Source organism: Lutjanus erythropterus, chromosome 2 (genome assembly GCF_056507025.1).
Source record: "Lutjanus erythropterus isolate fLutEry1 chromosome 2, fLutEry1.hap2, whole genome shotgun sequence".
Classification (NCBI taxonomy): domain Eukaryota; kingdom Metazoa; phylum Chordata; class Actinopteri; order Lutjaniformes; family Lutjanidae; genus Lutjanus; species Lutjanus erythropterus.
In genome coordinates, this window is record NC_139318.1 from 37,045,637 (window position 1) to 37,061,188 (window position 15,552).

Genomic DNA, 15,552 nt, shown 5'->3' on the forward strand with positions numbered 1-15,552 from the left:
TCTGAATTTTAGAAACATTTGAATAGCTAAAAATCCGATACAGAATCTTCATTCACTGACATGAATTCAGGTTTTCTGTGCCTCCCAGAATTTCTTGGGTTCCTCTTTAAGAAGATGAACTAAGAATAACCCTGTGATCAAATTTTACCATTTGCTAAAGGTCAAACTACGACGCGTACACAAGCAGTCAAGATGGCATGCCTGGTTTCTGACTCACTGAGGCCAAAGAGAAAACACACAGAGGAGCGTCCACACATGAGGGTGCATGACTGCACTACCCAGGATCCATGAGATCTAAAATCAATACTTATCATTTTTCTGAAGGCTTAGTGGAGTTTGTCATTAGTATATTTTACTCTGACAGGAGATTTATGAAAGAGCTGAGCACAGCCCACATTGACCTAAAGGCCCAACCTGGCGCATGAATATTTATGAGCATACCATCAGATCAAAAAGGACTTATATTAAGGTGCTGACCAAGCAGACTACTGTTGCCTTCACACTAATGTACAGCAGTCAGAAGTCTTTTACTTCACCACCTTGACTGAGACACACAAAATTGTACTTGAAGTCGATGTGGCTACAGGTTTAACCAGTGGAATATGCTTTTCACTTTTAGTGTAGATGTAGATGTACATATTTACATGTGAAGACATTCGCAACATTCCATTGCCTTTATAGAAGTGTTTAGTTTCCTCTTTTTGTCACGGTCACTGTCCAGGACAGACAGAGTGAAAGACACAAAGACTCTCGTTTAAACCTCCGGCCGCCGAGCCACTCTGCTACCTACGCCACGGTGTCAGCCTGGCATCACCAGCCTGAGAAACTCATCCTGGACTCCTGCGGGTACGAGGCAACCGTAAGTCACTTTTTACTGTCTAGAAGCAGACATACGTTGTATTTTATATTCATTGTCTACAGTTTTCCAAAAAATAGATTGAAAGGGTTTTTATTAAAATGTGCTGCATATGACATTTACTTCCTCTGGAGTTTGGGGGGGGGACACCATCTGAACACACACTGCTCACAAAACTCAGATTAAACTGTTAAATTAGGCAGCGCTGATAACACATGGATCAAGATGATGTTATTACATTGCCTATTTCTCACCAGTGTAACGTTTGGCAAGAAAGGTGGCTGCCATTTTGGCTCTGTTTTCCAAACTAAACTCTTGAAACTGTTAACTAAAACTTAAAATGTTTTTAGAAACACATTTTTGTGTCTGGTTTCCAACAGAGACTTCCAAAACTCAGATCAAACTGTCAAAGAAGGGTCAAAATTCTCCTACTGCATCACTGATTTCTCACTTAAAATAAGAAACATATTTTACTGTTTAGCTGTAATATGAGAAAGTTGCTCACCAGGCTGCCATGTTGAAAACAGATGCAAGGAAGACAGAGAGGGACTTGTGCACTAGCATGCAAGCACACATGCACACATACATGTATAACCATGCACGCACAGCCATCCCAGATAAACAGAAAAGCTTGGATAACAACACACACAGGGAGTGTAGTGTCATCCTCTGCTCAGGATGCCAATACTCCACTATATCTTTACATAGCAAATAGTTGTTTGCTGACATCTTATGAGGCTGAATGTTGTATATTGCACCTTTAATTTACTACGCGTCTTCATCCTGTACTGTGTAGTTGACATGTAGCTTGCCTGCGCTCTAAATTAATCCAATGCTGGTGTGTTCTGATTTTCTCTTGTAGTACCTAGGATCAATGATAATCAGGGATCTACGAGGGATTGAGTCCACACAAGATGCCTGTGCTAAAATTAGGGTGAGTATTACTGAAAAGGTCTAACAGTATTTTCTTCTTCTGGTTTAATTTGTACTGAAATGAATTTTCAAACTGTCAGACATGAAATAACAGGGTTGCAGAAACAAAATTAAACTGAAAATTGCTTTTCTCAGTCTGACCAAATCCTAGAACATTCATTTTTCTGTTATGCCTTTTATAGTGCGTGAACCATTGTGTTTTGATACTCTTAAGCAGGGCTGTTGATTCTTCTGCCAAGTATTTTCTAGAATGTATTGATTGTAATTGTTTGGTCTATACAATGTTGGAAAATAGTGAAAAACCCAAAGATATTTAGTTTAATATGCTATAAAACAGAGAAAGCAGAAAATCTCCATATTTGAAAGGCTGAAAATACACTTTAGTGCCATTTTTGGATTAAAAATTACTTTGAACAATTATTTGATTATCAAAATATTTCTACTAGACCTGGACCGAGTTTCTGGTTAATTGATTAGTTGTTAACTAATAAATAAAGCACCAATTATTTTGATAATTGATCAGTTGTTTTGAGTTATTCTTCAAGCTGACGATTATTTTTCTGTTGATCGACTGATTGATTAGTCGACTAATCACTGCAGCTCTATTACGTACTTGCCTCTCATCCTTTTAATTGTGTCCATCACAGAAATCAAAGGATTCCAGAAAGGGTCCAGTCGTCATACTGTCCATTACCTATAGAGGGGTCAAGTTTATCGATGCAGCCACGAAGGTAATGGGAAAGTATGTTTGTGTGTCTCTGCGTGTATTGATCTGTCCAACACAAACATTGCAGTTGACTCTCTCAGCCTCCATTAGTGGTTGATTTCCAGTTAGCACTCACTTCCTGCCTCTGTCCATTAGACTATAGTTGCGGAGCATGAGATCAGGAACATCTCGTGCGCCGCTCAGGACCCCGATGACCTCTGCACTTTTGCTTATATTACCAAGGATCTGAAGAGTGGCCACCACTTCTGTCACGTCTTCAGCACTGTGGAAGTGGTGAGTGATACAATCCTGTTTAAGAAACATCCAAACAAACCAAAAAGACCGACATAAAAAAAAAAATCTATATCAGTTAACAATATCTTAACCGCTTTTCTTTGCCATCACACAGTCTTTTTCAGTGTGAAACGGCTGTTATATGAGCCAGATTTTACTCTCGTTCAAACCGACCAGATTCCACTGGCAAAATCAGTATTTTCACGTTGCAGAATACAGGAGTTGCAGGTTTACCGCTGCCTTGATTGTTTAGTTTGTGTTATTGTTATTGTGACTGTGGTGTTTTCAAAGGTTAGTTTAGATTGACCAAAGTCACATAATAACACATATAAACTAACCAACTGATGTAACAGTAGACCAGCAACTCCTGTGTTCTGAGAAATTACTGTTTTTGCCAGTGGAGTCTGGCATACATGTATATATAACATTAGTTTTCTGTTAGAAAAGGCTGTCTAATGGCAAGAGAAAGCAGTGAAAATATTCAAAATATTGTGTACACTCAAACTGTTGTAACTGTTTATGTTTGGTTGCTGACAGCAGTACTTTGCTTAGCTTCTGTACCTCATACAACCTCACTTCAAAAAATCCAAACTATCCCTTTAAATTTTCAGATAATTAATTAATTTAGAAAAAACAGTGTCCTTTTTTGGGATGTCGGGTATCCTGCAGTTTAAACTGCATGCAGCATCCTGTGGACATTATTTGCTTGATTGGCTCATCTAATGGCTTGATTGGAGCTCCACTCCTGCTATGCATGGCATTTCCATGTACAGACATGGATTATGTTGTAATTTGTGTCTCAGCTTCTGCAAAGGTCGAAGACAATCTTTTATCTTTGGCAGATGGACTACTGTGGAGCACCGGTTAACTGCAAGGAGACACTTTTAACTGATGATCAAAGTTTTCACAATGCCAAAATACAATTTTGAGCTTCGTTTATTTGTATTGAACACAGCTGCTCATTGTTGCAGAATGTTATGTGAAAACGGCTTTTGCTTTTCACTGAAAAAGCAGGATATTCAAACAGAAGCCAGCAGTTAATTACACAAAGTAATTATTGTAACAATGTGAAGCAGTGGTTTTGTGTGCTATGCAGTGTTTTTTGTGTGATGCACAACACGTTGAAATCAGACCTTACAAAGCCAGGAAAATAACAGTAATTCTAAACAAACATTGAAACATTATAAAAAGCCAGCCAAAATTAAACTTACAGTAGATTCTGTTAGTCCAAGCGACTTGTTTTGTTTGTTTGTTCATTGATGTCCCCATTAGCCTCTGCATAGCAGCAGCTATTCTTCCTGGGGTCTGCACACTACACTACTCATCACAGTCTACTAAGTTAACACATCGTACTACATGTCTCCTGTAAAGACAGTTTTCATGATGATAAATTTAACACAGACTGCCCATGACACACACACCAAAGAAGACATATTAATTACGCAAGTTTCTTCTCAAGTTGTTGATCTCTTACCTTTTTTTAAAATCTTTTGTATTGTTTTGTTGTATGATAAGATTTATAAGTGAATTCCATTCTCACATTGCTCTGTATATTACTGTATGTTGAATTGATGTGGTTTTGCATTTTGGTAAAAACAACCTCCAACAGTGTGCTTTGTTGAATAGTGATGCAGACTGAGAAAAAACATAAAATTTAAATTTTTTCAACATTAACTCATGATCAATGATGTCAAAAGTTGAAGAAAAATCAAGCAAAACTACTCCTATAATCTTTTTCTCTTCTATTTCCATAAATCAGTCATCAGCCAATTGTGTCAAGACAGACGCTGTTTAATGTTTTTCTCTATATGCATGTTGGAAATAAGTAATTAAATTACAATTGAAAGATAAGAGTGAATCTGTTTATACATAATTCTTTCTTTTATCTTACTCAGAACTGTTAAAAAGCAATTTACAACATGGATAAATTCTAATAAGAACTAATACAAACTGTTACACTTTATCTTTTAAAGGTTATTAACATAAGCAAAAGGTTCATATGCGGTTTCTCTTCAGGTTAATCTAAATTCAGTTTAAATCTATTGCAAAACCAAAAAACAACCTCCCTGAAGAACAGTTAGCACTATGTTAGCACTGTGTATCAGCAAGGTTTCAGTGTAATATATTGTGATATATTGTCGGGTTTAATGTAAATTTTTTTTTCCACTGGCCAGGTGAAAAAAAGTGGGTTAGAAAGCTACTTGATTAAAATAAATTTTTACTTGCCCCTTTACAAATTGTTTTATTTATTAGTGGTTAACAAATGCTGCTCTCTGTGTGTACAACACACTCAGCATCGAAAATGGCAACTGCAGGCCTCTAAATGGTACTGCTTCCATCATCAGCTCCAGAAAAACAATGTGGTTAATCCTTTGTTTCAACCACTTACCAGATCTGGAAAGTGAGTTGCTAGATTTACTAGTCTGAAATAGCATTTTACTTGCCCCTGGCTGTCAGGCAATCAAGCACCATTGAACCTTGTATTACGATACTGTAAGGATTTTTTAATCTAACTTTAGGAAAATTGTCAAAGTCATATGTCAGAGTTGAAAGAATAAAGAGTAAAAGGCATAAAATCTTAGATGAAAAAGTTAACTTTTATAAAATCAGAACAGTGAAGATAGATAAAAACACTGCTATCTAGCTGTCGGGGTTTAAATACAACACAAAATGAACCACTGCCACAAATCTCTGCGTGTATCACAAAAACATTACACAGTGTTTCTGAGAATCTGCTAGTTTGCACAGGCTGCAATGGCAGCTGTTAGACTTCCTTTTTTTTTATTACCAAGACATTACTTTATATTGTCTACTGATTTGAACACAGGTTTTATAACTATAATTTTCCTTCACACAGACGCAGACCTACGAGATCATCCTCACACTGGGACAGGCGTTTGAGGTGGCCTATCAGATGGCAATCCAGTCCAGGGCGAGACATTACGTCCCACCTTCGTCTCTGGGCTCAGAGGTCATAGAGACCAAAACCAGCCGTCCTGTGTCTCAGTCATGGAGCAGCATGCGGAGATCAGCAGTGAGTACCACCCTATAACCCTTCAAAGAAACATGTTGAACGCGTGTCTGTCTGTGAGTCTGTGTGAGTGTTTAATCTGCTTTACTTGTTAAAAGGACAGAGGGAGAGTAGAAACACGCTGTTGTGCAATCATAATTCAGAAAAGGTACACAGACCTCGTGACCGACTTTTTACCCGCTACTGAATCCCCAATGGGCCACCTACAAAGGAAGATTTGCTGTGTGTGTGGTAGAAAGTGATGAGTCATTACTTTGCTACCAATTTCATCTCTCCCGCCCCCCGACTCTGACTCACTCCGATCAGGGGAGATCTTCTTTTTGTGCATATGCGAAACATGATGAATGAATAGTTTTATTTGTTGCTTACAGGCGTTTATTTGATTTCCTCTGGGACTTTTCTGCGGGCTCAGGCCCGCCGGTCAGACCCATCCTCTGCCTCCTCACTATTGATTGAGTGTGTTGCGTAAATGTCCACGTATACCCTGAGCTACGCATTGATGCATTGACCTCTCAGGCTGCATATAATGAGCACTCAGTGATCACTGTCACCTGAGAGAGCCGCACAGCCGGGAGCATGCACACTGCTAGACCACATGCTTATGCAGAGACACAAATCACTTTGCTTTACTACCTGCCTGTAAGGATAATATATGGAGTAATCACAGAGCTGCATAATGAGTCTGGCTGGTTGTTTAAGTTTTAAATGAGAAGGGGGGAGACTCCTATCTGCTGCAATTTGTTTTCATGCTTTTTATGGCTGTGTGAACGCTACCGTATCTACTTGGTTTAAACTGAAACTGTGACAGGTATACAGTTTTTGTTTTTGTTTTTTTTTATTTTCCCTAAGGAGAGATTACTGTTGCTACACCTGTCAAACTTTCCATGCTTGCACGGCACAGTTTACAGTGATAACAGCGACAGACTTAACACTTGGAATTCTTTGTGATTTTTGGGACAGTGGATCCTTAATTTCAGACAACAAAAATAGGTTTCTCATTTCTAGCTGTTGACAGTCGATTTTCCCTGCTGAAAAGTTCAATGGAGAATTGGGGCCACATTAAGGGGAATAAGAGACTATGAAGATATATTGTTTTACTTTACTTTTCTAGAATGCAGTCAAAATGTCGAGAATAAAGTTGAAAAATCATGAATCGTGAAGTCGAAATGTCAAGAATTAATCAGAGCTTTCAGTATTAAAACCAGGCATAAGAAAAAATAAATCAGATTTTTTTTTATTCATTTTGAGATTAAAGTCAAAATGTCAAGAATAAAGTTGAAATGTGAGGTTGAGAATGGAGTAGAAATGGTATTTTAAAAAAAAAATCTTCGTCCTCTCACTTTTCCCCTTATGCTTGACCCTAATTCATAGAAAACACAACTGCTGCTTGCAGGTTTCAGCAGCTTTAGCTAATAAAGCTAACATAAGCTCACTAAGTTTGTTGAAAATGCTGGCTCGGGTGGCTTTTTAATGTGTTCAGCCGACTTGTATCAAAACAAGAGACTGTAATGTGGTCTTGAATGTGCACTTCATGGCCATACATGTGACATTTTGCTAAAAGGCTGAGCATGTACTGGGCAAAAAGTCAGCGTCCTCACCACCATGATCCATACAGAAGACAGACAAATAAATCATTGTACTTGTATTGCAGAATAAGAGCTTGTTAGTCCTGTTATTATAAGAATGATAAGGAATAATAGAGCAGACCTATTTGCATAACCCTGTTTGGCTGCTAAGCTTTACATGCTTGTCAAACAGTGCTTTCACTTTTAATGTTACAAGACAAAAAGCTGTTAAGATGAGGACTCACTAAAATGTTTGACAAATATAATGCATGTAAATCTTGGGTGCTTTGGTAGGGATTGCTGGCAGGGATGCCCAGATCGATCAGTCGCTGATCGTTATCGGTAGTTATTCAGTAAAAATGCTATTGGGAGATGCGGATGAATGCTTTTTGTCTGCTTGTTACCGATTGCAAAAATGGATCGACGTTGCAAAAAACTTAAGGCAGTTCTCAGCTGGGTTGGCGCCATTTTCGCATGCTAACTAATATACAGAAGCACTTAATCCCCCAAATGATTTGTATATCAGTTTCTCACCCTGTGTTGCCTTGAATTCCTGAAGAGTTCTTTGTCCTTGCATGTCCATGTCACTGTAGAATGAATCCACAACATGCTATCCAGACTTGATGAGGTTAATGGCACTCCAAGTCTCATTTATCTAGTCATATGCTTAGTATTTAAAAATAATTTCTGTCTTTGCTAATAATGTTTTTTCCTGAAAGAAAGCCCCAAAGGCAAACCAGTACTACACACCTGTGGTTTAACACTCCCATGCATGCGGTTGAGAGCAATCACTGCTTGCATAATATAGTCCTGCCTCCCACCTCGTTCACTAGTCGGGAGCTACAAAGCAGTCAGACTGTCAAACCTCACTGCTACACAGCTGCTGTAACAACATCAGCATAAAAGAAAACAGGGCATCCCTAGTTGCTGGAGTGTTGTCTTTAAGTTCAATAAAGAGAAGGACAGAGATTTTTAAATTAGCCTGCACACTGTGGCATCCAAGACCAGCCTCCACACAGTGGGAAAATGTCACACAGTTGAAAGCTTAGTACTGAACAGAACAAAAACCGGCCAATCTGTAACGCAGATACCTAATAATCTGCTCGCTGGACTTTGAAATAACACCGAGTTACTGCTGTATATACTAAGCTAGTTAGCTGAGCACGTAACGTTTGCAGCTCATGATAGTGAAGGTAAACACGGTTTCATAAATTTAGTCTGTTCTTGTGTTGGTCTTAAAGAAACGATACCATCCCTCCAAATCTCCACCCTTACTACAGCCCTAAGCACACCGCTTCAACGTGTAGAAATTCAAAGCTTTACAGAGCTGTCGTGCCTAGTTACGGTTGCTAAGCTATGATTGGACAATTCTTATTTCATGGAGGGTGCTGAGTAGAATAATTTCAGTGAATAATTTCCCTTTTTTAGCTCTAAAACAGGTGATCAACTGCTGCAACTGGATTTCTTCATTGCTCTGTCCCTCTTATTCTCTCGTTTTTTTAACATGTCTTTGTTCTTGTCTTCTTGGTCCTCCTGCTTCCCAGGGTGCCCCTCTGCTCGAATGCCGCTGCTGTCACTGTCACACGTGTACTACCCACCGTCCTTCCTTCCTCCCGTTGCACTCTGTTAGCCCTGGAGTCCAGGTCCTTCTCTTTCCTTTCCTCTATTCAACCTGTAATCACCACACACATCTGCTTACACACGAGTCCTTCCCCTCTTTGTTTTTGTCGTCGTCGGGGTGCCGTGGCGCACTTTGTCTCCTTGTTTTGTGGTTCTTAATAATTTCAACCATAAGCGTTCTCCTCATCCCCTTTACTTTCCCATCTCTCATCTTCATCTCACATTTTAGATTTTGCAGTTAGTTTAAGTTCTGGTTAAACACATTCAGAGAAGAGAGGCCTTCTTGATGTGATTTAACTTCTCTATGAGGACGACTGGCTTAATTGTGCCAGTGAGGATTTGTAAACAAGATGGTTGAAGTTGTCTCTGTCGGGTGGTTTTAAGCTCCCCTTCTCATTTTTTGTATCTATCTTTTTAAGACACTGAAGATGTCATTCATACACAGGGAATTTTAAAAATTCAAATGCCTAGGAATTTTTTTTTAGCCATTTTAAAGTCATATATAGCTCAAAGTATTAATCCGCATGTGTGTTTTGACTGCTTATATTATGACAGTAGCACTCATGTTTGTATGAGCCACTGGTGTGAGCACAAGAACTACTAATCAGTGTATTTTTTTTTAACTCCCAGAGGGTCGTAGCTTTGGTTTACTGCTGCGGCTTACAGAGCAGGGTGTGTTTTCTGTCAGACATCATCCATGTTGTGGATTGAGCCCTGAGTGTCTGTGATTATAACATGATCACTGGACTGTACCTCTAATCCACATGCACGTGTGTGAGCTGAGGACTTGTCAGTGTGGCGCAATGGCCTCCACTGCCGCCCGTCTCACGCCCTCCTCTCGTCCCTCCTCCCTCCCTCCCCCCGGCAGATCGACCCCCTGGAGATGGACGCAGACATGCACTCCCTGGGCAGCACCACCTGGCTCTTGGATCAACGGGACTCCAACAGGCGCCCCGTCAGCACCAAGTACGAGACCACCATATTCTGAGGCCGGATCCCCACAGCCGCCCCTCTGCACCCCCTCGTACTTTTCCTCTCCCCCCTGCATCCGGTTCTTTATTTATCTCTCACACACGCACACACGTATATATATACATGCGAGCCCCGTGCCTTCTCACTGTGATGGTATAGCATCCCTCAGGGCTGCCTACTCCTGCACCCTCCTTTGCCCTGCCCAGCGACCCACACCAACCTCTTTTTACCCACCATGACAAACACTCCTGCGGCTCTCCCGTGCCTCCCCAACACCCCTGGCAGCCTCCCTCGCCTGTTGCTGCTGCAGCCAATGGCGGAGCCCTGGAACGGATGATCCTGGACTGATGTCATTTTACAGTGGCCCTGCTCTCTCAACCAAACTGCCTCTTCCTCCTCATCCTCCTCCTCCTGACAACTTGCATCTGCCTCCAAAATCCCCGATAGCTCCCAGAGGTTGCATCTTTATTCTTCTTCCTCTTTCTGGCCATTTTTTTAAAGTATTGATTCTCCACAGGCAAAACGAGCATGCTCATTTTTATTTTGTTCTGTATCTAGAGTTTGATTTCCTGAAAGTTTTAGTTTGTAGTATTGTGTAAAATACGAAGTTGTGTGTAATACCAAAGGGGCCAGTGTTTTAAACTTCTTGAGGAAAAGTTCAACTTTTTGGGAAATATGCTTATTCGCTTTCTTGCCGAGAGTCATATATATTGATAAAACGCTCACATCTGTACAGTGAATATGAAGCCACTGACAACAGCTGCCTAATTTAGCCAAGCATAAAAATTAGAAACAGAGCAAAACAGCCAGCCTGGCAAGGAGAAAAAACACAATCCACGTACCAGCACCTCTACTGATCATGAATGAACATATTAAATCTTGTTTGTTTATTAGAGACTTACAAGACCAGGAATGTTGTAGTTGACACCAGTACCACAGCAATGCCAGCTGTCTCAAACAGAAATTATGGTAACGTGTATTTCAGGACAAGGATAACACTTTGGATATGTTGTTAATTTAATGTTAATATGAACTGAAAGTCACTCTACACATGCCAAGTTGGACATTTTTACTCCTTTATTCTGAAAAATTCAACTGTCACTGTTTGCATACTGTTGTGTGTGAATTTAAAACTCTTCCAAACAAGATTTTCAACTTGTTGCTTTTGTGCTGGTAGGCGTTCTTCCTGACCTCAGGTTGCTGGGCAACTGATCCCAACTGAGAATCAGTCTGGCAAAATAATGGATTATACAAAGTAGATGTAGCATTACTGAGCTTTAGAGATGCTGTTTCAAATCTTTGGGCTACACTGAGGTAGCCAGCTGCTGTCAGTAGCTTCATGTTTACTGTATGAACTAATGACCTATGAAGAAAGGCGACATGTCAGTTCCTCAAAAGTGAAGACAAAACATCCTGATAGCTCCCTGGTGGCTGGATGCAGTACAGATCATAAATCCCGCCCCTTCCATGTTAATAGACAACACATGGGTCACACTATTCCAAGTACACATCAAATACATTTTTCCAAAGGTAGTTTCTGTCCTTTTAGGTAGTTCTTATTACTGATGTTCAAGTCTTCATTTTACAACTAAGTTTGGTTTTAATTAGTTATTTGATGCTATGAAAAGGGGGTTTCACATGATTGACAGCTGAGCTCTGCTTGTGGTTGAGTTGGCCTTGTCTCTAGGTGGGACCTCGATACTTGCAGCTCTTGCATCTTTATGTTACAGATGTTTCGGTGGTATCAGTATTATTTAACTCTTGACAAGAAAGCGACTAAGTGGTTTTCCCAAAATGTTTAACATTTCCTTTAACAGACCCTTTTGATATTACACGGATGGAAGATTTAGATTCCAAGTCTGTAAAATTAAAGTATGATTTGTTTTTTAGTTCTTTTTTTAACATCAGTTTTTATTCTTAATTTACTGACTTATTTGATTGTTTGGTTGTTTTGCCTCAAGAAAGTTATTATTTTTTTCTTTCTCCATCTTTAGCTTGTCCTGTCTTACCAGGCATCTACCACTGTGAGGCACATTGAGGAGGCTGCTTTGCTAGCATGGGATGCAAGACGGACAATTAATCAATCAGTGAAAGACAAAAACAGCAACATGCAGCAAACAACCTGTTTTTTTTTTTTTCTACGCATTTGTACAGTAGTCATAACAACACGATGGATCGCTCATGAATCTATCACTGATGTCTGAACTCAAATGGACCAAGAACTGAAACCTCGCACACACACACACAGGAGGACAACTTTCCTACACTTTACCGGGGACAACAGCCTTACTTCATTTCGGGTTATCTATAATCAACTGAAGCCCCCACCCCACCCCAGCCCCCATCCCGACCTTACTGAATACTACCGCCAACAACTGCACGCCTCCCCCCCCGCTTCTAAAAGACTTTAAAAAAAAAAGAAAAAAAGACAACACTTCTGATTTCCTGGTGTGTTAAATTGACTGTGACTGTGGCTGGGATGACGACGTTTCTTATGATGGTACAGTTTTGTCCAGATGAGTCTCTGCTCTGGCCTTGTACTGCCCTGTCTCTCAGCATTCAACGGTAGCAATGAGAGACTGCAAATCACAGCATCTTCTTCTTGCCAATTTAAAAAAAAAAAAAAGAAAAGAAGAAAGAAACACTGTGTTAAAACATGGCACTATCCCTTTTAATACCTTCTTTTCTTTTCTTACGGTGCAAATAAGACAATTAGTGCATTTGTGATACTTTTTGATAGATGGGAGCTGACTGGAATACTTTGGGAGAGAGTGGTTAAGGACACTGATACAACCAGAGGCAAAAAACAAAGAGATACCACCAAAAACATATTGAGTGTACTGACATTGGTTCCACATTTCACAATTTTTGGTAAACAAAAACACCCTCAACACGATTTCATTTGACTCGATGCACAATTTGGCGCACATTTCCCAACATAGCATCTTATTATCATGATTACATGGGTAGGTATCCGTGCTGTTTCATGCCAATTTAGAATTAGGTACAGCACATGCAAAAGTGTGCCGCTTGAAAATAAACGGCAGTGAAAAGATTTAATTCCACTACATTAAAAGAGCCAAATCTAAAGTGTTGCTCTGGTGTCGTGTTAATGCGAATGGATTTGTTATGCTGAGAACATGACACAGTTTTTTTTTTATTTAAAAGAGAAAAAAAGAAAAAGAAATTTCCCTCCTGCACTGTGACTCAAAAATGCTCGTTGTGGAGTCGACACGTATCTGTGGGTTCTCCCCTGTGTGCACTACCTGCTGTGCGTGCTGTATGCCTTGTTTTCTGTCTGTCCTCATGGGAGTTTGGACTGTTACCGTTACATCACTTGTCCGCCGTCCTTGTTTTCTGTGTGCTGCAGGAGATGTGAGGCATTTGAGCTCCTCTCCACAAGACAGTGTGGCTGCAGACTGACTGCTAAAAGATGTAGCTGGTCTGTCTGTGTGTGCGGTACCGACTGTTAACTGTTAGCTTCCACTGACGATGCATGTTGGCAGTGTTTTTTTGTGTTTTGTACCCTTTGATGCACTTGGCCTGAGCAGTCTTTGTTATGTACTGTAGCAGTGTCTCGTCTCTTCTCACTCATCTTTGCCATTCGCTTTTTATGTTCCCCCCCTCTCTCTTCGTTTACACACCAAATACAGCGATTCATCCTCATCCTCCCTTCCACGTTTCCATTGTCGTCATTCCTCCCAACATTTTGTCACGTATGTTCTCCCATTTTGTGTGTCACCAAGACAACCTGCTCTAGTATGAATGCATAATGTAAAAGCATTACACTTTAATGAGCAGCAGCTATTTAAAGCAAGTTTTGGTGGCATGATATGGCTGTGTGCATGTAACCGGGGTCTTTTTTAACATTGGTGTTTTCCTTGTGTAGCTCACCCCAGCGTTCAAGTTTCCGGATACCAAGCTGTGAGTTGAAGGGGAGCAGCCGATGTGAGTGTGTTTTTTGCGTGTGTTGAGTTTAGCGGGCAGAGCAGTGGAAAAAAAAAAAAAAAAGAGAGAGAGAGAAAACGAGAGGTAAGCCTTATGCAACGTGTGCAGGGCCAAACCAGCGCTACTCTGACATTTAGATCTCACTCTGTATATCCCCCTGCTCCTCCACTACTGCCCCTGATATGAATCCCAACACACACACAGACGAAAAGGTAACCTGTTGTCCCACATCACTGGCTAAAACAGGACCTGTGTATCACTCCTGTCTCGAGAGAGGTCAGTCAGAAAGGTCGAGTCTATCTCCTGGCCTCCATGTGACTCTCTGATCTTGTCATGTAGGTACTGTAATGTTTAGAGCACTGTAGACCATTAATGATATAGACCATTAATGAGCATTTCTATTGATTCAGGTCTATTGGGAGATAGTAACTGGGAATTATTAAAGGGTTAACAGAAATGTAACAAAAATGTAGAGAAAAAAAAAAGAAAAACTGTACCAGCATACAATGCTTTGCCCATGTTTGTGGACAGAGTATGGTTTGTCAAAGAAAATGTGATACTGTTTCAAATTTCAAAGCAATATTATATTAATGAAATTAAATAATACAATGACAAAAGAATCCCTCTCACGTCTGTTGTCAGCATTGATTTTGTTTTATGGTTGAACAGTAAAACACAGAAGGAAACATTACACCAGCTGTTTAAAAATTTAAAGTGACAAATATAACAACATGGTAATTATTGTACAATTATACTATCAGTGTTTCCCCTGCTTTAGAGGTTAGTGGGTGGTGCAACTTGTAATCTCAACAAACGATTAACTCCCAGTTTGTGCTTAATATCGTGTGTTATATTACAAGTCACAGAGCCGAGCATGCAATCTTGTGCCTGGTGGAAAAAAACATTATCGCTGTGTTGATGGTATTTCCAGAAAAATGATAATGTATCTGGCATAATTTTAATTTTAATAACATTTCCAACATATTTTCCTGAGTCCTGACTTCTAAACGGAACAAAACTGGAACACGAAGAACATGTTTTTATTAGCCATTCATGAGAATTAGTAGAGTCAGGCTCTACCAAAAAAAAAAAAAAACTAATGTAATTACAATTTTGGTTTGCTTTATTTATTTTTCTTATTTCCAACCTTGCTCAGTACTAGAAAACACCCTTGACCCAGACACAACTTCTATTTAAAAATGTGTTCAGAGACTTAGAAATCTAAAACTAACAACGTACTGATAATATAATTATGTTAACATAAAAAGGTTCTATTATAATCACCTTTGTTTTAAAATCTTTTCTTGTATAAAAACGTTGGCCCTTTAAAGTTGTGTCCCAGATTTCTATCAGCTCTGTCAGATTTTCACAAAAACATGATTTAATTGTAAAAAGGTTTAGCTATTCACTTCCTGGTTTCAAAAAAGGCAGAAATGCTGCTCTAGCACCGGTAAACTTTACATTTTTCAACCAATTCTGTTGCTATCAGATGTGTCTCAACATGTCGACGCTGTAGTCCTTCTAAATAAAGAATTACGGTTTAAAAAAAAGGGTATTTTGATTAGCATTAAGAGAACTTAAGTAAAATGGTTACTCACTACAGCCATACTGTGAAACCAAAAAAAAA

At 39.6% G+C, this 15,552-nt stretch overlaps 1 protein-coding gene across 9 annotated transcripts in view; it reads left to right on the forward strand.

Annotated features, from left to right (window-relative positions):
• anks1ab (ankyrin repeat and sterile alpha motif domain containing 1Ab) overlaps nucleotides 1-14,554 on the forward strand; it is a 61,173-nt gene extending 46,619 nt beyond the window's left edge. For 2 of the 9 annotated variants that reach the window (XM_084738772.1, XM_084738828.1), the window contains 8 exons: nucleotides 692-859; nucleotides 1,719-1,790; nucleotides 2,437-2,520; nucleotides 2,652-2,789; nucleotides 5,647-5,823; nucleotides 8,930-9,028; nucleotides 9,874-9,971; nucleotides 11,972-14,554. In XM_084738772.1, coding sequence (XP_084594898.1) covers nucleotides 692-859; nucleotides 1,719-1,790; nucleotides 2,437-2,520; nucleotides 2,652-2,789; nucleotides 5,647-5,823; nucleotides 8,930-9,028; nucleotides 9,874-9,971; nucleotides 11,972-12,005 — 870 coding nt within the window. In that variant the 3' untranslated portion in view covers nucleotides 12,006-14,554. Of the gene's footprint in view, nucleotides 1-691; nucleotides 860-1,718; nucleotides 1,791-2,436; nucleotides 2,521-2,651; nucleotides 2,790-5,646; nucleotides 5,824-8,929; nucleotides 9,029-9,873; nucleotides 10,138-11,971 lie in introns of those variants that run through there. The other 7 variants (XM_084738780.1, XM_084738836.1, XM_084738788.1 and 4 more) reach the window with 7 other exon arrangements.
• The last annotated feature ends 998 nt before the right edge of the window (nucleotides 14,555-15,552 follow it).